Source organism: Mauremys reevesii, linkage group 3, assembly GCF_016161935.1.
Source record: "Mauremys reevesii isolate NIE-2019 linkage group 3, ASM1616193v1, whole genome shotgun sequence".
In the NCBI taxonomy this organism is placed as follows: Eukaryota; Metazoa; Chordata; order Testudines; family Geoemydidae; genus Mauremys; species Mauremys reevesii.
In genome coordinates this window covers 142,379,627-142,405,582 of record NC_052625.1, presented here as the reverse complement: position 1 = coordinate 142,405,582, position 25,956 = coordinate 142,379,627, and the positions used below count along the sequence as shown (strand labels likewise).

Here is a 25,956-nt window from a genome sequence, read left to right as displayed (position 1 = left end):
CTCCACTCACTCAGACTCTTCTTATTTACCTCAATATATGGCCCAGAGCTAATTCATTTTAAAAAGTGATCACACTGCTGTTGTGTACAACAAAATAATACAACAAACATGGTATTTCTTAAGTATGATAAAAGCAGCTTCTGTATGAGAAAAAACAGCAAGTGTCCAAATATTAAATAAACTAGGAAATAATACAAAAGCTTTGAAAGAACAATATACTTTGGGAGGGAGGGCTGTATATTTCCCTCAATACTCAAAAAAAGTACCAAACTATTTCATCTTGTAGCAGAGTAGATTCACTCTTATTCTGACCCCTCCAGGACTAGCTGTCATTTTTAAATCAGATAATATTCTCAGAATTGACAAGTCACTGGTATACCGTATGATGGTATTTGGAAAAGGTTGTGCAGTTGACTTTTGGTTATCATTTAACCTTACAAGACCCATTGTTTCATTGGAAGTGATCTGCAACAATTCTCAGTGGGACCATGGGCTGCAAGAAGATAATCCATCTCCCACTTTTGCTAGACAGCATATTCATTAGACTACAACCTTTGGTGACATCATCATGGCTGTGACTGGCCATAGGACATTTCCCAAAGCAGTTAGTGGTTGGCTTATGTTATGAAGAAGGGATGTAAGCCCTCATGCTTATATTTTATATTACTTGCATATTTGCACACTCTACCTAGCATAATAATGTCCTTATTATCCATATAAAAGGATCATTCTGTTTTAAAATTCTGCTAAAAGATAGGTCTGAGTAATCTTTTTAACCTAAGGAACTCATTGTTAATTATAAATTGCGTAAAAAACTTGTCCATTTTATCAGTCTTAAATTTGTTGCCTTTCAATGTCATTGAACGTTTTCGAAATAAGATACTAAACCAAAAAAAAATAATAATTTTAAAATGAGGGACTTAAATTCAGAGCTGTTATTGAATTTGATGCCATCCCTCAGGTTTTCCACTTCGAGCTACATTAGTAGTGGGAAAAATTAACTGAGTATTTGAGTGAATTAGAAACCAAATGTCAATATACCATGTTCTCATCCTTTGTATGTGACTTGATAGTGAATGATCATAAGAATTAAATTTTGTTCTTGAAAAAACAAGCAAGCTTTAACTCATACTATTCCAGCAGTCAAGTCTTGGGCAATGAATAACTCAAGTGGACCAAAAGCAAAGGGTTCAAAGTGTACTTAAAACTGTCAAAGCCTGCCAGCCTACCTCCTCATCATTCCACAGACAGTTCCCACCTCTCCTAAAGAGAATCAAAGGCCATCTTACTTAATCACATACTCCTCTTTAACACTGATACTTACAGCCAATGAGGAAAGAGACAAAATACCAAGTGACTAAAGTGACCTATCATTCAGTTGTAATAATGAACAGTAAAGAATAAAGTATACATTGTTCACAAATAACCCACAGATAAAATTTGTTTCTGTACAGTGTTTGAATAAGCCAAACAGTAAAAAGGCCAAACTAAAACTGTTCACAAAGAATAGTTTGACTGTGTTCCTAGCGGACAGTGACAGAAAGGATTATATATAACAGCATTTTGTTTGATCATAAAAGCCGATTACTGATACTATGTGCTGCATCAAAACAAAACTTAAGTTCAGCAAGGTTAGTATACACCGAACTGAACCTTTCTTTGTTTCCTATCCCTGGCATCATATCTAAGAGTCTCTTGTGAAATGAACTACGGCTCTGCAAGAAAATTTCACTCTCCTCCTGAAATAATAATGTTCATGGCAATATTATAACATGCAGTCCATGTTTCTGACGTCTCAAGCAAATAATTAAGTGACTTCTTGAGACAAAACTTCAGGTACTACATTTATACTAATGGTTATAATTTAAAGAAAGCATGTTCATGTCACAGCCAATTAATTTTCAGATTAAGGGAGACTAAACCACACACACTAACTGCAATGCTAAATCCCTAAACCCAAAATGAACTCTAAACCCTATTTTATAATTCAATTAATTAGATAACAACAGTAAAAATATATTTTCTGTTTTAGGTAACAAATTATTGCCTTTAAAATGTTAGAAATGCAGTACATTCCCAAACCTATGAAAATATTCACCATTCCTCTTTACTTTAATTAAACAATTCAGACCATGTATTCCTTTCCTAGTTTACAACTGAGATTCCTGTTTGTTCTGAATACTTGTTCCTGCAATTTACTTGAACTAATCAATACATAATGACCTATTAAGTTGATTATTTAAAAAAAATAAATCAGGGAATGGGTTTGAATCTGAACAAAATTGTAAACGTTTGAATCTATAATTCAGAAAGGAACGCAAAGTAAGGCTTTGGGAGAATGAAGGCATATTTTCAGTATTAATGTTCAGTTATATGAAATATGGTGATAGCCATATCCTAGAAGCACATTTAAAACAATATTAAACTGATCGTTTTAGTCTAAAGGAAAAGTAAGACGTAAGGTGTAGTTCCAAACTGGACAACTATGAGGTGCTTTTCATCCTTATCTGTCCAGATACTGGAAAAATAATGCATCGCCTCTTGTGCTTTCGCAAACATGGGATAGGAGGGGTGACAGCACATTATAGCCTGTGGAATAAATTAGCAATTACCCAACATTACCCCTCTAAGTACTCTGAGGGGCAAAAAAGCAAAACTACTGGAGGGGCCAATGTATCAACTCATGATCTCACAAACAAGTGAAAGGGTAATAAAATTAACGTGGACACTTTCTGATACTGGACTAGGTCAGGCATTCAAAAGAATCATCACTATAGTCTGGGTTCCAAACATTGGTCTGAAACCAGAATGACAGGGAATCAGGAAATTCTGAAGGAGATCCCTAGATAAACACCTCTTCCAAAAGAAAAACACATCTTACTGTATTTACTTTAAAACAGGAGTTCTCAAACTGGAGGTCAGGATGCCTCAGGGGGTTGTGAGGTTATTACATGGAGAGTCACGAGCTGCCAGCCTCCACTCCAAACCCTGCTTTGCCTCCAGCATTTATCATAGTGTTAAATATATAAAAAAGTATATTTAATTCATTGGGGGGGTCACACTCAGAGGCTTGCTATGTGAAAGGGGTCATCAGTACAAAAGTTTGAGAACCACTGCCTTAAAACAATTATTTTAGCCTAAAATATACAGACTTGTCAGATGACTCACAGCTAAAGTAGAAGTGGCTACTTCAAACTAATCTACACATCACCATGGAATAAATTTCTATTCTTTCATAGTCATTAATCGGTCTAACTGAAAATTTAGAAAATATTAACAGTTTTGCACTAGTCTATGAGAAGTACTGCCTTCATCATTCACCTACTTCTCTGCTGACTGCTTACTTTCTTATGCATCCATTTGTTCTGGATTAAGGTAACCACTAAAGTGGAATTTAACAGATATTTTCATTGCAACTGTCTTAACTTGTTGAGCTCCTTAGTATTTTTTAATTAGATCTGTAATTTTAAATAGGTGAACAGTAAGATTTAAGAGGACAACTATGAAGTCTCATATTTAGTATTTCTGAAGAGCTCAGCTTCTGTTTGAATTTGCCCTACCCATTCTTCTAAGAAGTGAATGTCTCACAATATGGTATGTGCTTGTAAAGAGAGAGAGGAACATACCTCAAGTGCATTGTCTAAGTCATGAGACTACTCATTTGATAACCTCGACCCTTTGCAGATGGAACTTGCTATGCAGAACAATCAGTTACTGGGTTCTAAGATTTTTCTTCCTGCCCAGCTATGCTGGGGAATGCAAAGACACGGGGATATTAGTATAAACTTCCCAGATAGTTGTTTTAACCCACTGGGAATTGATAGACCCAGGGCCGGCTCCAGATCCCAGCGTGCCAAGCGCGCGCTTGGGGCGGCGTGCCGCGGGAGGGCAGCAGGCGGCTCCGCTGGACCTCCCGCAGGCATGCCTGTTCCCGTGTTCCCGTGGCTTCAGTGGAGCATCCACAGGCATGCCTGCGGGAGATCCACCGGAGCCACGGGACCAGCGGACCCTCTGCAGGCACGTCTGCGGGAGGTCCACCGGAGCCGCGGGACCGGCGACCGCCAGAGCGCCCCCCGCGGCATGCCGCCCTGCTTGGGTCAGCGAAATTCCTAGAGCCGCCCCTGGATAGACCTGGAAACCTTGACTGTTCTCTTTATAGCCATGTACCACAAAAAAGAACAGACTTTCTAAAAAGAGTCCATTTTGTCCAACTAACAACAACAACTTGGGCACTATCTTAGGAGAGGAAGGTTAAGGACAAAATGAGGTGAGACAAATTTATTGATTAATGTGGAAGAACAAGGGGACCTTGAGAAGGAACTCAAGTGAACTCCCAAATACTACTTGTCAGAAAAAAAATGGTGGAAAGGTTCCTTACAAGTCACTTAAGATAACCTTTCTTGTTGGAATTAAGAGGCAGATAATATAGGGAATTTTTCCCTAGAGGGCCCCGAATATGCATCTTGGGACACAACAACTCAAAGGAAAAGGCATCTGGATTCCCTCCTGATGCCTAATGTCTCTCACGCACAGCTGTCACATCAAGAGGTCTGTTGATAGATAAATCATATCCACACTTCTCTCTACTGCCAGTTGACAAGAGAAGATTGAGAAAATGTTCGAGTATATCATTTTGCCTACTTCATTTCAAACACTGAGAAAACATTCAAACTATATGTAGTATAAGGTGACCAGACAGCAAGTGTGAAAAATTGGGATGGCAGTGGAGGGTAATAGGAGCCTATATAAGAAAAATACCCCAAAATCAGGACTGTCCCTATAAAATCGGGACATCTGGTCACCCTAATGTAGCAATACAAATAAGGTTTCATGTTTCAATGAATATGAAGATTTATTATTTGTTTGATTACCTTCAAGATATGCTGCAAACCTTTTACCTGTTGGGATTGATAGAGCAGAGCTGAGTGTTTCTAGATACTGGGAGGTTTCCAGTTTGCCATGCCATTTTAGTATCTAACTGTATTGTATAATTTTATACCTGCACCTAGAAGTGTCAATAGAGGCATAAGTGGCAAAGACTGACAAGCGAAGTAGTAATTACCACTCATAACAATAATTCTTTACATTCACTTAAAAATCAGTGTCTGCTTAACAGTATATACTGATTCCATTTTAAAACGTGCCAATATTGCCTTAGATAACAAAATATTTGTACCTCAGTATTTGCAATATTACCTATCCTTACTATACGAGATACCTATAGTACTGCAAGAACTAATGCAAGGGTTCTTTACTTAAAGCAACTGACAACTTTTTTAAGGATTGTCTATTGGCTTTCTGGTTTCCCCAGGAAGAGGATAGACAATGAACACATCAGCTGAGAAACTGACACAGAATGGCCATTTTAAGTGACAGTGTATAGGAATATAGTACCTGTGTAAAATTAATAGCTACAAGCCCACATAATATGGATATTTTGAATCCAAGTGTAGGGAGAGAGATTTTCTTAAAGCAGTAAAATAGAATGACATTCTCTATGCAGCCACAGACCACCCCCCCCACAAAAAAAACCAACTGAAGCGGTAATTTTCACTTTCAATCATATGGTAGTTATGTTTATAGCACTTGATGTTTGGGTTCAGAATATTTTTAAATCTGACAACATTTTTAAAACAGACCTTTATAAAGTGCTGGTAAAGCAGATAGGATGATAGTACTGTTATGGAACTATGTTAATCCCAAAGTGCATTGCAATTTTGTATTTAGGCTGATCTGGTACTGTGTAACCAGAGTTATACTGAAGTACCTGTCTATATCTAAAACATCAGAAAAAAATTAAGGAAGGATCAAGTAGCAGACAGAAAGGGGGGCACAATTACTTGGTCCCTTGGACAGACCAGAAGTACCACTCCCCTAGAGTCACACAAGGCAAGAACTTGACCAACTACCTCTTCAAGGGCATGCCCAGACTCCAAGGGGGCAATAAGACGCCCCCAAGAGTAGAGCTTCCCTACAGCCCTGTGACACCAGCACAAATACCGGTAATTTATTTTCATTACTGATTAGTTAATGGGATGGGGTTGTGTGCAGTGATAAAAGGATGACTGCTGAGAGAGGTAAAAAACTTTCCCTTTTTTTCCTTAAACAAAATCTTTTAAAAATATGATAATGTGCAATAGAACTTACATGGGCATAGCTCTCTTAGTCCTTACATTTTAAAGCCAACTTGATATAATATATACATTAATAGATAGTGGGAAAAATTCATAATATTTTAAAAACATTCTGTAAATACAATAGGGAAAAATGCTCTTCAGATAGTTCTGCGTCTGCCCCATATAGTTGCTGACTGCCTTGCTTCATGAAAATGATACAAGACTATCCATTCAAAAAGTCGTTATTTTACCAAACCCAGTGGCAAAGGCAAGAATAGAAAATATTCAGCAAGCAGTATGTCAGAATCGGTTCTGAGTTTCTAAAACAAGTTAAGATTTAGTACTTCATGCCACTAATATATAATTTTTCCTCCTAATCTTTTCACAAAATATTCTGATGATGAGAAAATTTAACACACAAAAAAAGTAGTGCCAACCTCAGGCACAAAAACAGAATATCAAAGCTTTATTAGTAACAGTAGCTTTATATCAACAATATACTTGACACTTTGCAGATGGTAATAATACATATTCTGTCTAGAAAAACTTATAGTCCAACTATACAACCTATATACATTTGGAAGGGGACCAGATGGAACAAAAAGTAGTGTTATTTAAATTCAAAAACTTTAGATCCAAACAGTGCAAATATTCATATTCAGGGATTGTGAAAGATAGCCATACAAACAGTTAACAGGAGGAGTATAGACCACTGGAGAGATTTTATTTAAACGATCAAGAAAATAAGCAATCAAACATGAGTGTAGCTTCCTGTCTTTTCGGGTGATAACTATAAAAAGGTGTTCCACATATCTGCTTCAGATCCCTACAGATCAGTTCTGATAGTCATCTATTGGCAACTATTTCTAAACTGTATCAACTTTGACAGAGCTACAATACTAAAACCACACTTTGCTAAATTCTGAGCTTTGACTCCTGTCAGCAACTAGCTCTTAAGGGATAAGCTGTCAACAGTTAACAACGATATATAAAGCAAGCAACTTACCCATTTTAACGTTGCATATAATTTTTTAAATTTTATAAAAATCATTCAGCATCAGCATAGATTAATACTGCTGTTTAATTGGTCTACCAATAGAGACCAAATTTAAACTCTCTTTAGTCCATTATAGTACCCGTAAGAGATCACTAAATATTTACTAACGAATCATCAGCCTTTTCGTTATCTCCTAAAAATGGGTATAAATTGCTAAATTCCCCATAAGACCAAAGTCTTTATAAGGAAAACTATTACAACATACAAATTCCCTTACAGAATTAATAACTAACAGCATGTTAATATAAAACTACTTCCATGATTAACACTTAACTCTTACTCCTCCTTAATTTAAATATATGCTAAGACACCTCTGGCTTCTCTCATTTAAACTGTTTTATACATTAGTTTCTTCTTGAAAGACAAAACTGATATTTTCATTAGTCTTTACTGTCTGCCTTTGTTTATGCTTGTGCACTGTTAGCTAAAAGAAAATATTTGAAATAAAACCCTTTTTAATATTTATTTCATAGTACTGTCTGACTATTAGTATGTGATAGCTTTGCAAGTGGAATTTGAGATTTTTTTTTAGGGCAGCTGGACCCTCCTCACCTCCAGCAAGTTTATGTCACATAATTTCTTTCTTCTTGACCCTCTTTTCTGTGGTGCTGATCCACATGTGTGCCACAGACACAGAGACTGTAGTCTGTCATTAGGACCCTGCAGTCTGGGATTCTCAGAGCTGTTCCTGAACTGTCTTTGTCCCGCTGATACAGAGAATGGAGCATTTTACAGGGCATTTGTACTATTTTGGATCTGTTTTTGAGAGTGATTTCTGTGACAGAAGAAAATCTCTAGAGTTCCTGCATGTATAACCTCAATCATTGACTTACGTTTATGTATCAGAGGGGTAGCCATGTTAGCCTGAATCCACAAAAACAACAAGGAGTTGGGTGGCACCTTAAAGATTAACAGATTTATTGGGGCATAAGCTTTCATGGGTAAAAACCCACTTCTTCAGATCCATGCATGACTGAGCCAAGGTGACAACCACATTGGAGAGATACCAGGGCTGGGTCCAAAGCTGGCTGTAAAGAACTCTCCATGAGGAGAATTTTCAGTCTGAGTTCATGGTCCTTTTGGGCCTGGGTAGTCAAGCTGATGCAGTGGGTGCACTTCTGTGCGATGTGGCCCTCACCGAGGGAGTGGATGCACCACGAGTGACCATCATTCACAGAAAAGGCCTCCTGACAAGAGAGGCACCTCTTGAACCCGGGGGATCCCAGCATACTTCTAAGGGGGAGAGCTTCCAATTGCGGAGGGTGGGAAACAGAGAAGCATAAGGCAACAGGGAGGGAAGAGTAACTAAAAGTTGTTTTTTTTAGGGGGAGAAAATTAATGGAAATGGCTAATCAATCCTAATGCAGGTAAGTTAATGAGAGTATTTCTAAAGGTTAAGGAGGAAGAAGGGCTCTGATCCAGATTCTGTCCCAGACCAAAGGTGGTTGAGAAGGAACTGAAGGCGGTTGGACCGCACAGTGCTATTTATAGATGCTGCCCACAGTGCAAGACGGCGAGGAGCACGTGTGGCCCAACGGACAATGCTACCAATCTCCGATCCCAGGCGCAGGCGGCTCTGCTGCACCTACAGTGGAGCATCCATAGAGACACTACTCAAATAAGTTATGTTACCCATTTTCATACATGTGGAGGAACGCAAGACATTCCTTTTGAGGAAAGGATTAGATATTAGTTTTTAAAAGGGTATCTTAATTTACCCTGGCAGTGACTCTCCCTGATGAAACCAGATTCAGCTGCTGAGGGCAACATATTTCAAGTAAGAGTCGCATGTTGCACAGTGTCTGATTAATCTCATCCCTGGCGAGACCCCACCAGATCACCTGCATTCCAGGCCTGTTACCTTCACAAATCAATAGTCCAGTAGCAGAAAAGAGCTGGGGAAGAGCTCTCCCACTGTGGACCCTTACAGAATCCTAGGCATGTAGGGCTGGAAGAGACCTTGAGAGGTCATTTTGTCCAGCCTCCTGCACTGAGGAAGGACTTGCTTGTTGATGGAACATTTTTGGAGCTTCAGATTTGCATACTTGCCTGTTCCATCATGCTAGCTGGGGACAGGGTGACTAAAATAAGGAGTGCTGCGAGGGCTCTTGAAGGGGGAAGCAACATCTTTAGCTAGAGAAAGTGAAAAGAAAGCCATTTTGGCAACAAGTTGGTCCCAAAATTCTATGAGTCCCCAAACATCCCCAAAACAGGAAAACACGTGACTTTTTTCTGAAGATGAACATTTGTTTCATTGATTTTTTGGAATTCTGCTTCTCTGCAGAAAAACTGACTAGACTATTTTAATCAATCAAACTAAGCCAAATGGAAACAGTAGAAGTGCATATAAGCTGAAAAGTTAGATTGATTTTTAAAATGTTCTATTTTAATAATCTATGGTGATATTAGTAGAACAGGTAAATATGTTTGCTGAAAAATATGACTTCTCGCCTAGAAATATTTTTTCCTATTCAAACTATGGTCAAAAACAACTGACCAATAGAAGTTTAGAATGTGTGTATGATTGCATAGCACCTTGAGCTCTGGAAAAATTTTTTTCATAATTTGAATAAATATATTAAAATGTGTTTTAAAGACAGTTCAGTTTCCTTATGAATTTTTAAATCAAGTTAAATCTTCTGGGATCTCAGTACATTTCCAGTAACTATAAATTATACACAATGTAATTCTTCCAGATAATCTTTTCTTTGCCTCAGATTTTTTTAAATCTCAAGCACAATTACTATATATTTCAGTCAAGAACTACTTTTTCCCTGTGAAAATTTTATTTTGAATTCAAAAATCTCTATACAATGTTATCTAATTAGTTACTTAAAATATTTTCCTGATTGGCAGTCCAAAATAACTTAATATACCTAAAGAAACAGTGGTCACCCTTATGCTACACTAAATTCACAAGGCTCAATCAGAGATAAAGTCTCTCTGGATCAGTGATCTCAGACCTCAGTGGTTCAGGAGCCAAAGTAGCAATCAACATTACATGAAAAAGCCACAGTAGAGTGAATTTGTTTCATTTACTATAGTACTATATATTCATATTTAAACAGTATGACATGGGAAATATTTAGTGCGTGTGTGTAATTATTCTCACAGGAAAATAACTTACCAAGTATTAGTATTTTATCAACTACAATTGGTTAATGACATAGTAAAAGCATCCTGGATTGGTTAATAATTAAATCACAGAGTGTTTTAATATTATGTGCTGCAAAGAACTGCAGGAGACACATAAAAGAACCACTTTTGGCTCGGGAGCCTCAGTCTGAGTACCACTGCTCTGGATGGAAACTTTCCCAGGATCTGTGCTCTCTATTAATTTATCACTCTGCTTGAAGACCATATTCTAACAATTCTCTCTCTTTCATCAGCCACTCTGTTAGCCAGAAGGTTCTGCAATTTCTGCCTACTCCCCGGCAAGCCCATTCCCTGCCTCAAACTCAAGGCAATAATAAAAACACATGGAAGCAGGTGATTCAATGCTCAACCATTACATTCAGCTGTGAGTATTTTGCAGAGGGCTACATATGACTAATTGCTATGGTAGGGATGAGTACAAATGAGCAGCTAGCTTTAGGAGAAATAAGGGTCACATGCTAACCAACATGGAAGAATTTAAAATAGTTGTACAGAAGGAAATCATCTTTCTACACTGCACAATGAGAATTAGGAATTCTAACATTTGTAAATAAACAGCTAAATAAGGTAACAGAAAATCAAGGAACATATTAAAAAAAAAGGTAACAGGTTCCTGTCTTCGAATCCCAAGCATTGATTCTTCAGGATCTGAAGGAGGACTCTATGTAGCTCGAAAGCTTTTCTCATTCACCAACAGAAGTTCATCCAATAAATGATACTACCATTCACATCTTGTCTCTCCTAATATCCTGGAAGCAGCACAACTACAACAGTTCAGCATTGTCAGATAAAACTGAAGTTTGTGTAAAAGTAAAGAATGGTTTTGTAAATGGAGAAAATGGTACTCCAGAAGGAATAGATAGATTAAAGCCACAAGCCATATTCAGAGTGACCCTAATTCCTAAATCCTAGCCAAGGAGCGTTGAATACTCTCTTAGCAATTGACATTGCTATAGCTAGAGTAACAGAGGGAAAACCCAGATTCAGAACTAAACTACTGTCTTTAGCACCACAACATTAATAAACCTAAATTCAATAAATTTACCTTTCTTGCAGCGTGGATGTCAAAAAATGGTTTGTTTCGAACACTGAATGGTTCCTGTGCTTTGTCAATAAGACCATTCTTCATCTTTTCATGCCGTGGAAATATTATCTCTTTTTCTATACATGCTAGTCGAATGTTAAAATCACATTCTCCAACTGGCTGTCCCTGCCAAGTTAGACAAAAAATAATATAAAAAACCTAAATGTTTATCAAATTATGATTAGACTGAAGTTTGCCTTACAAAATATTTATAAATAAAATATTTACAAATATACAGATTCACTGAATATCATCAAAACATAACAAAATATACATATTCCTGTCAAATTTTCCAGCTTGCAAATATTTCTCTAGGGCTGAAGAGGTCTGATGCCCTATTTATCCAATGATAGCTTTTTTTTTTTTTAAATGCCCTGCTAAACTTGTGTGTTCAACTAAGAGAGCAAGTAATCTAAAATTGATGATTTTATAATTATAGAATTGTGTAAGATATCCATAACAGTATTTTAATATAGTGCTGTTTTACTATTATTTAGTCCACTTTGTTCATAATTTTTAATGACAACTAGCTGCCAATATAACTTGCAAAGCTTGCAAATATAACTCAAACTCTTGCTTCATGTGTATTACAAATACCTTTTGTACCAAGAATTAGAGATTAGCATTTTTGTTATAGAAAATGAAGTTAAACACAGTTGTAGATTAGAAAATCTGCAAAAAACAAAAACAAAAAAACCAAAACTAGTATTACATAAAGACAGCAAAAACTAGTAGAATAGATTATTGCTCAGTCATAAAAGGTACTAAAGTTCTCGTTTAATTCTCAGGTGTTAAACTGTGACCTTTCAAGAGCATAGCTGTGGGATATAATTTTAGGAACTGACACTCAAAAAAGCTACCACTCCATTGTTCATTCAAGCCAATCTGTGTGGAGCATACATGAAAACACATCTACATAATGACTGACCTTGTCCACTCAGAGGAAATTTAATGGTTAACTAAACACTGACACAGATTTATTTTCTATTTACAATGTGGGAAAGTACAGGGCATCACCACCTTGATCTTTGCAACAAGTTACGGAAGAAAAGACCTGATTCTCAATGAGTCTTTTCTGGTTACATATTTTGAAGTTGAAAAGTTGAAGTTCACTACCCCATTATTCTGCTACTTTTCCTAAAACCACTTCCCTGCTCACTCATCTCTTATAAGAACTTCAAAAAAATAGGTCTAATATTTTAAATCTTTTATCCTGAACATAATAGGAAATTGTGTTTACACCATTATTTTACAGTTAATTCATTTAAAAGAGTTTTACTGTAGTGGCATAAATTGATTTGAAGCCATTAGTAGCTAGCAATTTCAATTCTTTTAACTGATTCCATATGAAATCTTCTAATCACCTTATTCTCTCTGCCTTAAAGAATCTTTTCCCTTCTCACATCTACTCTGAAGTAATTATCTCCCACAGTTCTGACACTCAAATTTTTATTTCAAAGCTAGTTACAGTATATTACCACTGGTTTCCTTGTGTAAAGGTCAAAGCTAGGCTGATGTAAGAGTCTGTGGTTCAGAAATCATAGGAAATAGCTTGGAAATAATTCATCAACCACCCAAGTAAAAAAACTGGGATGGGTTTCACTCTTTCAAAGCATCCACTTTTAGAAAGGAACAGAAATTTAGCATAATTCTGAATTTAAATCAAGGATATATTGAATTCAAGTAGTGTTAGGAGGGCTTTTCTTTGTTATTAGCAGTTTACCATGATTAGCAAGTGTTGCTAAAGAATGAAATACAAAGCACTAGAAAGAAATAAAAGACAGACTTGTCCCAGACTGATCTTAAGTCTCCAAATGATAATACCCAATTTAAAAAAGAAGACCCCAGCTTTTAGCAAAAAATAGTAAGAGGTAACATAGGCTGTAATAAATAACTTGGAAGAAAAACTAAAAATTTGAGATTGTTTAAATTCCCTCCTGCTGTGAGAGAGAGATTTTTAAACTGCTTTCAAAAAACATATAAATGTGTTTTAGAATCCACTCTGGACATTTAACACTTGACATGTCTTATTAGACATGTATCAGATTTTTTTTTTATACCTATAAATATCTGAGTACCTGAACTGACTTCAGGATTTTGCAAGTTCTGATAATTTGTGAAGGGAGGTTGCTATTGGTTCAGTGCTGCTTGATGATATGGCATTTTAGCTGTGTTTTATGTGTTAATTAAAAAGGTTTTAAATTTTGGTGCAGACACTACACACGTTTTGTTCCATGAAACAAATGTTTGTTGTGATAGTGTATTTTAGTCTTAAACACAACTAGCATGAAACATTTGTGTCTATCTACACTAGCATTGGCAATTGTGTTAGCCTGGGTTAATTAATGTGTATTAAACCATGAGTAAAAATTCAAGCTGAGACATGCCCCCAGAGAGAAAAGAAGTCTGCTGAATTAACACCTCTTCCTATCTAAGCTTTACAAACATGGTGTAACTATGTATAATTGTACTGAGAGATCACAACACAAGGTGCTATGGTTGTAATCCATAGTATTTTTGTTAACACTGTTTTGTTTTTAACACAAGGAGAAAAAATTAACTAACCCAGTTCTTCAGGTAGGAAGTGGGGAGGCTGAAAGTCACTCTCCATCAAGCCAAACAGCAGATGAATGACTGACACATGATGGATTTAAATGGAAGACTGTAACTTTATTAATTATACCTCAGAAAGGAACATTATACTTCCTCTCCCCCCCCCGCCCCCTTCTCACATGAGCCATTTACTGGTTCCAGTGAGGGTTACAGGGCTTCAATCAGAAACCAAACAGTAACTCAGAGTAGACCATCCCCAATCTACCCCAGGGACTCAGCTCTGTTGTGAAAGCTCTCTCCTTCCCTCGCACACGTAAAAGGGGGTGTGATGACAGAGGCCACCAGGTGATGGGAAGCAGAGAGTGCATCAGTCTACGAAGATGTCAGGCTCTTCCCTGCTTACAAGTGCTAAGTCCAACTGCAAAATGCCATATCTCATTTACCTCTGGGAGCTGGCCCTTTTAGCCTTTACCCACTCTGGACACCAGATAAGGGAGACACTAGCAACTAATATGGCTACACCCCACACCCACCATGCCTGGTACCCATCTCCTGCCTGACCCAACTCCTGGTCAAGGAGCCAAACGCCAGACCCAGCATTTGACAGATGTACTCCATGATACCTAAAATAGATCAGGACCAGATAGTATCAGATATGCCTGTGTTATCACAATCCACTCCAAACTCCATAATTATCCTGGCTACCTCATGGCTCACATTTTTTCACATCCTGTCAACATGGGCTGGCTCAGTGGCCCCATCCACCAAATTCATCTTGTGAACATCTCAAACCAAACCAACTGAGCGCAAGGCCAAAACTGCAGAATCAGCTCCACATCCCTCTGTATCCTAATCCTTAAATTTAATCCAGTGCAGTCCCCAAAAATCATTTTTTGCCCTGGTGAATAAGCAGGACATCAGGTAAGTACAGCTCAGCCATCACTGCATGCAGCAGGGATATGAGCTGGTCCCAGCCAATATCATCGAAGACAAGTGGCATCAGCATTGAAGCTCAGTTGTGATACACTTTCTGACATGGCTACCTGCTTGTGGGTTCAATGCACAACAAAATGCCCCCAGATACAAACATCAACCCTCCCTCCCAATAACTCCATCTCAAGCAGGGATTGTATTCTGATGCACCCTGTGTCCATCAGCTGAGCTTTCCTCTCTGGTGCATGGAACCTGTTCCTCACCTTGGAACCCTGAACCACAACTTGGTATAAGAGGTGCTCTGGCAATTGTAGGTGGCCAGAGACTGCTTGGGCAGTAGGATCTGTGTACCCATCTGCCAGCCTGTGAGTATAAAATAGATATACTGCTCCATCTAAGAAGTGGGACTCCCATGAGAACTTGGGTGGGTCTCATTTTCTATCCCAGCCACCCAGTCCCCATCACCCCTTCTATAAGGCCCTGTTCCCCATGCCACAGACGCAGCAGTTCCTCCTCTCTCCCCCTTAAATGGAGCCATCTGGCTCTGACTTCTGCCACCCACCCCTGGCTGCACCACCTCTGCCACCCTGTCTACAGGGGCTGTGGAGGCAACACAGGTCCCTACAGGGTGGCTATGTTCCACCTAGTAGTGTGCCCCATTCCTCCCTAATGGGGACACAATTACACAACCAACCAGAACAGCAGGGAAGATGGGGAAGAAACTTTCAGACATGGAAGCTCCCTGTATCCTTGCCCCACTACTGGAGCAAGCTGCCACTATTGCTGCTAGGGAAGGGGGGGGGGATCAGTCCCAGCCCAAGACCTAAGCCCATGTGGAGAAGATGACCCCTCTGAATCAAAGTTCCCCAGAATCTAAAATCCTTCCAACCCTTTGTTACTACTTGCCCAACATGTGCTGGCTCTTTTCCCACGCCTCCTCCAGTGTTGTCCAATGTTTTCTTACTCCAGATACGGCTAAACAGGAACTGCTTCTTTGCAGCTAACTGGAGAGTAAAAGGCTTTTGAAAAACTCAGGCTAGCTTAAATTAGCTGCCAGGTGCCCCTCCCTTACCTATCAACTGGCCCAATCCCCCTTGCCCAGCCAATGGCTAAGCAGAGGACCAAAGGAGGGGAGTGTGGGGGCAGGGAAAAATCCCCTTCTGCCATGCATTTTGGACTTCTCTCCTTCCCTGCTGTCCAGTCACAGATTGTCCTCTGCTAAAGATGATGAAAGGGTATTTTGTCATGTCTGAGCCTATAGTTTAAATAGCGCAAACTAAATCCAAACAAAGCAAATTTTATAGATATGTTAAATCAAAATGTATGTCCCATCGGTCCACTTTGAATCTTCTGGATGGGAAATGATGCAAAAAATTGTTTTAATTAAATGTAGGATTTCAGGACGTGTAGACAGCAGACAAAAGATAAACAGTCACGGTAAAGGAGGAAAAAAATTCACTAGCCCAATAGGGATTCTTCAGGTAGGATGTGGGAAGGCTGAAAATTGCTGTTTATTTTGTCATGCCTGAGCCTACGTTGTCCAACTATACCATAGACATTTTCTTATGGATAAATGTGCAGATGGAAAAAGTATGGTATTTGAATTATAAATCCCCCAAGCACTGTGTTTTTAATGGAAACGCTATCACAGTGCTGCCAGGCTCTACTTCAATAAAGCACTCTAAGTCTGTGTATCCAGTTGATATTTAGTTTGGTCTGGGATGGACTAAGAATCTCTCTCTCTTTTTTTTTTTTTTTAATTTGGCCTGGAAATAAACTGCCAGCAGAACATATTCCTTTTTATTCCCAAAATCAGTACCTTAAATAATATGAATAATTCAGTACATACTATATACACCCACACAAAATATGCATATAAGTACTGCACATGCCTTGATTTACTGAACCATAACAGAACATATGCCACAACTGCCTTAACAACTTTAATGATTCTAGAACAAGACTGTGATATAAACATAGGCTAAAATGTCAGCCTGTGGTAACATCATCACCGACAATTCAAAGCACACACAGCTGACATCTGCATTTCCAAAGAGAAATCCCATCATGTCTCTCCATTTTCAGAGGGCCCTGCAGCCTAATACCTTGAATTCTATACTAATGGACTAGTATATATTTCTCTTGACAGTGGAATTATGATTGTGGATATAAATTTTAAATCTTTATTTATTTAAGATAGCTTCATGAATATATGTATTTAAATAAAGTTAATTAATGTGAGGATGTCTTTTGCCCCCTAAATAAGGTCTATAACATTTCAACAACTTGGCAGTTGAATGATGCATCTTAATTTCTGTATTTTTCTTTTACAAGAATGGAAAGTAAAATATTTATGGAAATGAATAATGCTGTAAAACTTAGAACATTAAGGTTTTTCATTTCTAAAAATGAGACAAATGGCAAGACTGCCATTAGAATTTGACAACACATTTTAAGATGAACATTTTCTAACCTTTAGCACTGAATCACTCAACACAGAGACAAGCTAACGGCAAAAAGCCTAAAGCGTTTAAAATGTTTTATATACTTTATCTGTGGTACCAGGAAGCTACAGAACATGAGATACTGTTGCTCGAGATAAGAACTCAAACTAATGTGGCATGAGAATGTATTGAATATTTATACAGTGTGCATTCATATCACAGAATACTGCTGTGAATTCTCCCACCTTCAGAAACAGTTTGGGGGGCTCAAAACAAAACCCCCTGTATAGAAGCATATTACAAATATTTATACTCAAGAAGTAAGTTCAGCAATAACTTTCATTTTAAAAGCAATTAACATTCAAAATGACTCCAAATATATAAATTTGGTGTTTTACAAATTGGATGTGTTGAACTCATTCTGTGGAATGGACAAAATTCCATTTTTAATTATCTTAAAACAATGTATTTTCCAGCAAACTACCCCAGGCCTCCCACTGATGTCAGTAGCAGGCTTGCACAAACATCAAAGGTAGAATGAGCCTTTTACATATAAAATAACCAGCCACAGGCACTAAAATGTAGTTATCAGACTATTTGTAAAGTAAAATACTAAATATAAGGCTGACAGCATCTGGACCTTCCTTATCACTATTTATTTGCTAAGCCCATTAATAGTTCCGTACTGCATCACATGGTATGGACATATCCTCACCTACGACTACAGCCATTTTGGTCATTCGTTTCTCTTTCTTTCCCTATCCTCCTTTCAATGTTTCTCCTTCTTTCTTCATTGCCCTCATCACAGCAACTCTCAATGAAATGGTTAATGTTGCCATTAGGCTATGGAGCTATTAACCCTAATTAGATGAATGAGAGCTGGGGAGTTCCTGCCTCTCGTTACTTTCAGGCTGTTTGCAGACTCTGGAAGATGCTGCATCAGTTCATCTTCAGTTCATTTACAGCATGTCACAGGCACTTATTTTTTAATAAAAAGCATCAACTCTGCAGAACCTGTACATCATGAAGGCCACATAAACATGTCAACGAGATGCGGGGTTTGATATCATTCATCTAGAAACTAATTCATCAAGACCAAATAATGGAACAAAACAGCTCCACATTATAAATTACCTTTTATATGCCTACCTTCCAAATTCAGTTAAGAGATCTTAATTTACACAATTACCATTGGTTTGTGAGAACCACCTTAGCAATGGAGCAGCCCATATTTCACAAATTAATTAGGATAGACCAAAAAAAAAAATAGGGTCTACTTGTAACAAATATTTTTCTTAAGGAATTATTTTTAAAACAAATTATAACATACTGAGCTTTTTGGGGTAAAGTTTGTATCATCTGTGTATTTGAATAGTACTTAGCATATTGTGGCAGCTACTGGTTTATAAATAATAATAATATAATAAGTCAATGACAACACATTCTTTTTCAAAAGAAAGCTGTTTGAGTTTTGCTCACTTTTCTTTTTTTCTGATTTATGTCCTTTGTTAAGAGGGAAACATTGTAAAGCTCACCCCTCATCCCCCACCAGTCCTACACCAGATTATAGGGGTTGCCCCTCTGCGCGCACACACACACACACACCCACCAAGAGAAGCATCTGCAGCTGTTCAGAGTCTCTGGGAATGGAGCAGGAGAGACCATGAGGCCCTGCTCTCACCTTAGCAAACACTATGCTGACATTTGTAGACACTTCTGATCTAGACACTTGAGATCGCTGAGTGCAACTTCTGATTAGCGAGATTCATCACGAGAGAATTAAAAAAATAAAATAAAAAAAAGAAGTATTCTAACATCTAGTCCAAGATATGGGAACAGAGAACAAGGAGGCAGAATGTGGGGAAAGTGAAGACTGTATGAGAGGATAGGGCTGGATTAAGGGCAGACAGAGAGGGAGCAGATAAAGGAAAAGAAGGAAAGGAAAAAAAAGTACTGTATAACTTGATCATTAGCCCGTTCGTTTATAAGCCGACCTCCCAAGATAGTTAGGTAAAAATAGCAAAAACTGTATGACCCTTTCATAAGCCGACCCTATATTTCGAGGTCGGTACTGTGAGGGGCTACGGTGGCTTCTTGGAGTCAGCGACCTCCGGTGCCGTCTGTCCCAGTCCCTGCAGTGCATGCTTTGATCTCAAGGCCTGCACTCCCTCAATGTGGAGCGGTGACTGGAATCCCTGCTGCTCGGCACCTAGCCAGACAATCTGGTGGGAGTCAACGAGGACTGGCACGGGCTGCGAGCGAGGCGGTCACTCTGCAGAGAACAGCGTTGGGAACCTTCCCTCGACCGTGAACAGTATCGCCTGGGTAGTGACTGTGGCGGTCCGAGCACCGGCTTTCCTCTGGACCAGGGAGCCAAAGGGGTTGGTGCAGCCGGTACCAGGAGAGACATTACGTCTCGAGCTGCCTGCAGGACCTCCGGTATGTGGCCACTGGCGTCCGGGGAGGCCGGCTCGGAGTGGGCTCGGCTACTCTGCTCAACTTGAGTCGGAGGCTGTGAGATCGAGGGGGATTGAGAGCTGCCCAATGTGGGTCTAGTCTTGCCCCCAGTCTTGCCCTGGTGCCTTGACGGAGAAGATCTCTTCTTCATCTTCTTAGAGTGTTCTGTGGATGGGGAGTAGCGCTGGCTGGTGGAGGATACTGCTGGGTTGCCACGCACCAATGCCGCGGTGCTCGGTGCCGACTTGGAGCGGCATAGTGGTGTCGGGGGCAGGGCTGACTCCATCAATATGGCTTGGAGGTGTATGTCCCTCTCCTTCTTGGTCCAAGGCTTAAATGATCTGCAAATCTTGCATCTGTCGCTGAAGTGGGTTTCCACAAGACAGCGTAAACAGCTAGTGTGCAGATCACTTACAGGCATAGGTGGTTTACAAGTGTTGCACGACTTAAAGCCCAGGGCATGCCCTGACCCTGGCACACTTCTCTACTCTATAACTAACCTTTTATTTTTTTTCTACAGGTACTATCTACAAACAAAACAGCAAACCAAACAGGGAAAGCTACGGCAGAGAGCTGGAGAACAGCAGTTCCAAAGCACCTTCACTGGCGGCAAGAAGGAACTGAGAGTGGGGGGAGGCGCAGCACCAGGTCTGAGGGGTCACTAGGGGCGCTCCCCTACAGGTACTGCTAGGAGAAACTTCCAGCACCGGTGCACATGGTGAGCGTGCACACCTATTGTGGAATGTACATGAGCAATCATTTGAAAAAGAACAATCCACACCCCTGAAGAATGTAGTTATGCTAACCTAACTCCCAGTGTCAACAGTGCTAGATAGATGGAAGAATTCTTCCGTCGATCTAGTTACCGCCTCTCAGGGAGGTGATTAAATACAACTACAGTCAGGAGCACTGGAACCTGTGTAGAAGTGGGGGAGCCAACAGGGCCGTAACTCTTCCCCCCAAGGCACTGCCCCATGGTCAGGCCAGAAGCCAGAGCCGGGACATGGAAAGAGCCACCCAGGGAGTCCAGGACACTGTGGGGAGCCCTGGGCCCTCCACTGGCTCTGGGCGGAGAACGTAAGAATATAAGAATGGCCCTACTGGGTCAGATCAAAAGGTCCATTTAGCCCAATATCCTGCCTGCCTATAGTGGCCAGTGCCAGGTGCCCCAGAGGCAATGAACAGAAGAGGTAATCATCCAGTGATCCATTCTCTGTCGCTCATTCCCAGCTTCTGGCAAACAGAGGCTAGGGACACCATTCCTGCCCATCCTGGCTAATAGCCATTGATGGACCTATCCTCCATGAATTTATCTTGTTCTTTTTTTAACCCTATTACGGTCTTGACCTTCACAACATCCTCTGGCAAGGAGTTCTACAAGTTGACTGTGTGTTGTGTGAAGAAATACTTCCTTTTATTTGTTTTAAACCTGCTGCTTATTAATTTCATTTAGTGACCCCTAGTTCTTGTGTTATGAGAAGGAGTAAACAACACTTCCTTATCTACTTTCTCAACACCAGTCATGATTTTATAGACCTCAATCATATCTCTCCTTAGCTGTCTCTTTTCCAAGCTGAAAAGTCCCAGTCTTATTAATCTTTCCTCATGCGGGAGCCATTCCATACCCCTAATCATTTTTGTTGCCCTTTTCTGAACCTTTTCCAATATCCTTTTTGAGATGGAGCGACCACATCTGCACTCAGTATTCAAGATGTGAGAATACCAGGGGTTTATATAGAAGAACATGATATTTTCTGTCCTATTATCTATCCCTTTCTTAATTACTCCCAGCATTCTATTCGCTTTTTTGACTGCTGCTGCACATTGAGTGGATGTTTTCAGAGAACTATCCAAATGACTCCATAGAATATCAGGGTTGGAAGGGACCTCAGGAGGTCATCTAGTCCAACCCCCTGCTCAAAGCAGGATCAATCCCCAGGTAGATTTTTGCCCCAGATTCCTAAGTGGCCCCCTCAAGGACTGAACTCACAACCCTGGGTTTAGTAGGCCAATGCTCAAACCACTAAGCTATCCCTCCCCTAAGAGCACTTTCTTGAGTGGTAACAGCTAATTTAGACCCCATCATTTTATATGACTAGCTGGGATTATACTTTCCAGTGTACATTACTTTGCATTTATCAACAGGGCCGGCTCCAGACCCCAGTGCGCCAAGCACGCGCTTGGGGCGGCATTTTGCCGGCAGGGCGGCAGACGGCTCCGGCGGACCTTCCGCAGTCATGCCTGCAGGAGGTCCACCGGAGCCGCGGGACCAGCGCACCCTCCGCAGGCACGTCTGCAAGAGGTCCCCCGGAGCCGTGGGACCGGCGACCAGCAGCGCGCCCCCTGCGGCGTGCTGCCCTGCTTGGGGCGGCCAAATTCCTAGAGCCGCCCCTGTTTATCAACATTAAATTTCATCTGCCATTGTGTTGCTCATCACCTGGTTTTGAGAGATCCTTTTCTAGCTCTTCACAGTCTGCCTGGGTCTTAACTATCTTTAGTAATTTTTTATCATCTGCAAATTTTCCCAACACACTGTTTACCCCTTTTCCCAGATCATTTATGAATATGTTGAATAGGATTGCTCCCAGAACAGACCCCTGGGGGACACCACTATTTAACTCTCTCCATTCTGAAAACTGACCATTAATATTTACCCTTTTTTTCCTATCTTTTAACCAGTTACCAATCCATGAGAGCACCTTCCCTCTTATCCCGTAGCAGCTTGCTTTGCATAAGAGCCTTTGGAGCCTGAGCATTTCACAGTCACTATCACCATCCTGGTCAGGTGTTCAATAATATATCCCTACCATTATATTCTTATTATTAGAGCATGGAATTTCTATCCATAGAGATTCTATGGTACAGTTTGATTCATTTACGATTTTTACTTCATTTGATTCTATACTTTCTTTCACATATTATGCCACTCCCCCACCAGCACGACCTGTTCTGTCCTTCTGAAATATTGTATACCTTGGTATTACTGTATCCCGTTGATTATCCTCATTCCACCACATTTCTGTGATGCTGTCATAAACAGATAGTTAAGGGTTAATGCCTCTTTTACCTGCAAAGGGTTAAGAAGTTCACCTAGCCTAGCTGACACCTGACCAGAGGAACCAATGGGGGAACAAGAAGTTTCAAAAGGAAGGAGGGAAGTTTCCTTTGTTTAGAGTCAGTTTCAGTTTCAGCTGGAGTGGAAAAGATCAAGGAACCAGCCTCTTATCAGAGTAGTAAGTTTTAGAAAGGAATAAATAGGTTTATGTTTATTTTCTTTTGTAACTTGTCTTTGTGCAATTAGGGGAATAATCAAAGTTGGGTATTCTTGTGTGTACTAAGGTTTCTGCCTAGGGGAACATCCTGTGTTTTAAATCTGTTGTCTGTGATATCAGCTTGTATGCTGTCTCCCAGAAGTTTTTTTCTTTTACCTTTCTTTTCTTTAATTAAAAGCCTTCTTTTTAAGAACCTGATCGATTTTTTCCCTGTTTTTTAGATCCAAGGAAATTGGATCTGGACTCACCAGGGAATTGGTGGAGGAGTCTCTCAAGGCTACCCAGGGAGGGGAAGGTTTGTGGGGGGGAGACAGAGTCTCCCAGATGACTCAGACATCTGGATGGTAGCAGCAAAACCAGATCTAAGCTGGTAATTAAGCTTAGAAGTGTTCATGCGGGTCCCCACATCTGTACCCTAAAGTCCAGAGTGGGGGTGAAACCTATGACAGATGCCTATTATATTAATATCCTAATTTAATACAAGGCACTCTAATTCACCCATTTCATTATTTTGACTTCTAACATTGGTATATAAGCATTTTAAAAACCTGTCTCCTTTTAGCTGTCTACCATTACTCGATGTATTTATTTTATTTTATTTTATTGTTTCTGATCAGACCCTGCCTGTATTTTATCATTTTCCATCCTCTCGTACTCACTATGACATAGAGACAGGGCCGGCTCCAGGCACCAACTTATCAAGCAGGTGCTTGGGGCAGCCACTCAGGAGCAGGGCGGCACTTTTAAGTATTCGGCAGCAATTCGGCAGAGGGTCCCTCACTCCCGCTCGGAGCGAAGGACCTCCTGCTGAATTGCCGCAGATCGCGATTGCGGCTTTTTTTTTTTTTTTTGGCTGCTTGGGGCAGCAAAACCCCTGGAGCCAGACCTGCGTAGAGATTCTCTATTAATAGATCCTCCCCGAAGCGATGTCCAAACCATATGATCCTCCGCACCTGTCAGCTTTCCCGCAACCCTTAGTTTAAAAAATTGCTCTATGACCTTTTTAATATTAAGTGCCAGCAATCTGGTTCCATTTTGGTTTAGGTGGAGCCCATCTTTCCTGTATAGGCTCCCCCTTTCCCAACAGTTTCCCCAGTTCCTAATAAATCAAAACCTCTCCTCCCTACACCATCGTCTCATCCATGCATTGAGACTCTGCAGTTCTGCCTAACTGGCCCTGCACGTGTAACTGGGAGTATCTCAGAGAATGCTACGATGGAGGTTCTGGATTTCAATCTCTTACCTAATAGCCTAAATTTGGCCTCCAGGACCTCTCTCCTATTCTTCCCTGTGTCATTGGTACCTACATGTACCACAACCCCTGCCTCCTTCCCACCTCTACACATAAATCTATCAAGATGTCTCGAGAGATCCGCAACCTTCGCACCAGGCAGGCAAGTCACCATGCGGTTCTCCTGGTCATCACAAACCCAGCTATGTTTCTAATGATCGATTCGCCCATTACTAATACCTGTCTCTTTCTAATAGCTGGAGTTCCCTCCCCCAGAGAGGTATCCTCTCACACTGAGGATACATCATCATCATCTGGAGGCGCTAGGGTGCCTGAAAGCAGGTCCTGGCCCATGTTCTGGGCTCGCGCCGTCAAGGGCAGGAGGAGGGCCCGGGCTCCCCACAGCAGCCTGGGTTCCCTGAGTGGCTCTTACCACAGTCCGGCTCTGGCTTCCCGCTTGACCAGGGTTGGGGCCTCAGGGAAAAGGAGGAGCAGAGGCTGAGGCTCGTGGCGAACGGGGGCTAAGGCCCTCCTCAGCCCCCTACTGGGAAGAGGCTGGAGTCTCTAACAGGGGCTGCGCCTCGTGGAGGGGGAGCTAATCACCTTATCAACTCCTCCACTGCAAAGCTCTGCGGCTGCCTGAAGCTACTACACCCATGTTAAAAAAATAGGTGAGTATGGCCCTTCCACTTTTAAAGGTGGGGGGGGGGAGCATGGCCCCCCTGGCCCAATGCCCCGATTACAGTGCTGCAGCACTTCAATGTAGACACTCCTACAGCAACAGGAAAGAATTCTTCCGTCAATCTAGCACTGTGTACACTGAGAGTTAGGTGAACATAGCTACATCTTTTCAGTGGTGTGGATGTTGCTACAAAAGGGAACATCAGCCATTAAAAACTACATGTTTTCATCTTGCCTTCTTACAACCTTCAAAATGTAGCCATCACTAACATAAATAATCCAACCAATTAGCAAGGTAAATAATCTCTATTTAAAATTTACCAACCCTCAAAATAGTTGTTTTCTAGTGATTTTTAACATTCATGTCATCTTTCCTTTGGGATAATAAATATAATAGCACAATAGAAGATGGCTGTTTTATTAATTCCTTCATTATGCCAGTGTACCATGTGTGCTTTAAGAAGAATAATTCAACATATACTCCTGGGAGGATTCTGCGTGACTGCATGTCCACATAAAATACCCCCACCCCCTGCAGAATTCCTGTGTTTCCCTGCAGAAACATAGGGAAGCAAAGGGAAACCACACAGGGGAGGAGGAATGACAATGTTTTTTTGGGGGGACTGCCTCCCTCCAAACAGAGGTGAGGCACAGGGGGCTATGTGCCACTGCCCTCCCACCCCCCCATTTCTGCAAGCACAGGGCTACTTGTAGAAGGAGGCTGCTTCTCGGCTCTGCTGACTCTGCAGCTGAATGCCCCCTCCTAAGGTCCTAGTGCCAGTAATGCTCCCCTTCTGTGTGCTGTGAGCCTTCCTGTTGTCTGTGCAACAGTGAGTGCCTGAGGTGGGGGGAATGAGGAAAGGGCGTGAGGGGGTGGGGGAGAAGAGACAGTGGAGAAGGAAGTGGGGGTGGAATAGGGCGGGGGGGAATGTGGGAGTGAGATGGAGAAGAAAAGGGAATAGGAGAATCGGG

The 25,956-nt window shown here is 40.6% G+C and overlaps 1 protein-coding gene across 4 annotated transcripts in view; it reads right to left on the bottom strand.

Annotated features, from left to right (window-relative positions):
* The window catches only part of RNGTT (RNA guanylyltransferase and 5'-phosphatase), a 438,367-nt gene that overhangs the window by 232,169 nt on the left and 180,242 nt on the right, over nt 1–25,956 (bottom strand). For 3 of the 4 annotated variants that reach the window (XR_005595781.1, XM_039528842.1, XM_039528841.1), the window contains exon 11: nt 11,375–11,539. The exons of the other annotated variant lie outside the window; for it this stretch is intronic. Coding sequence is in view for 2 of the 3 variants with exons in the window: in XM_039528842.1 (XP_039384776.1) it covers nt 11,375–11,539 (165 nt within the window). In the remaining variant the exon portion in view is untranslated. The remainder of the gene's footprint in view (nt 1–11,374; nt 11,540–25,956) is intronic. 4 annotated transcript variants of the gene reach the window in all.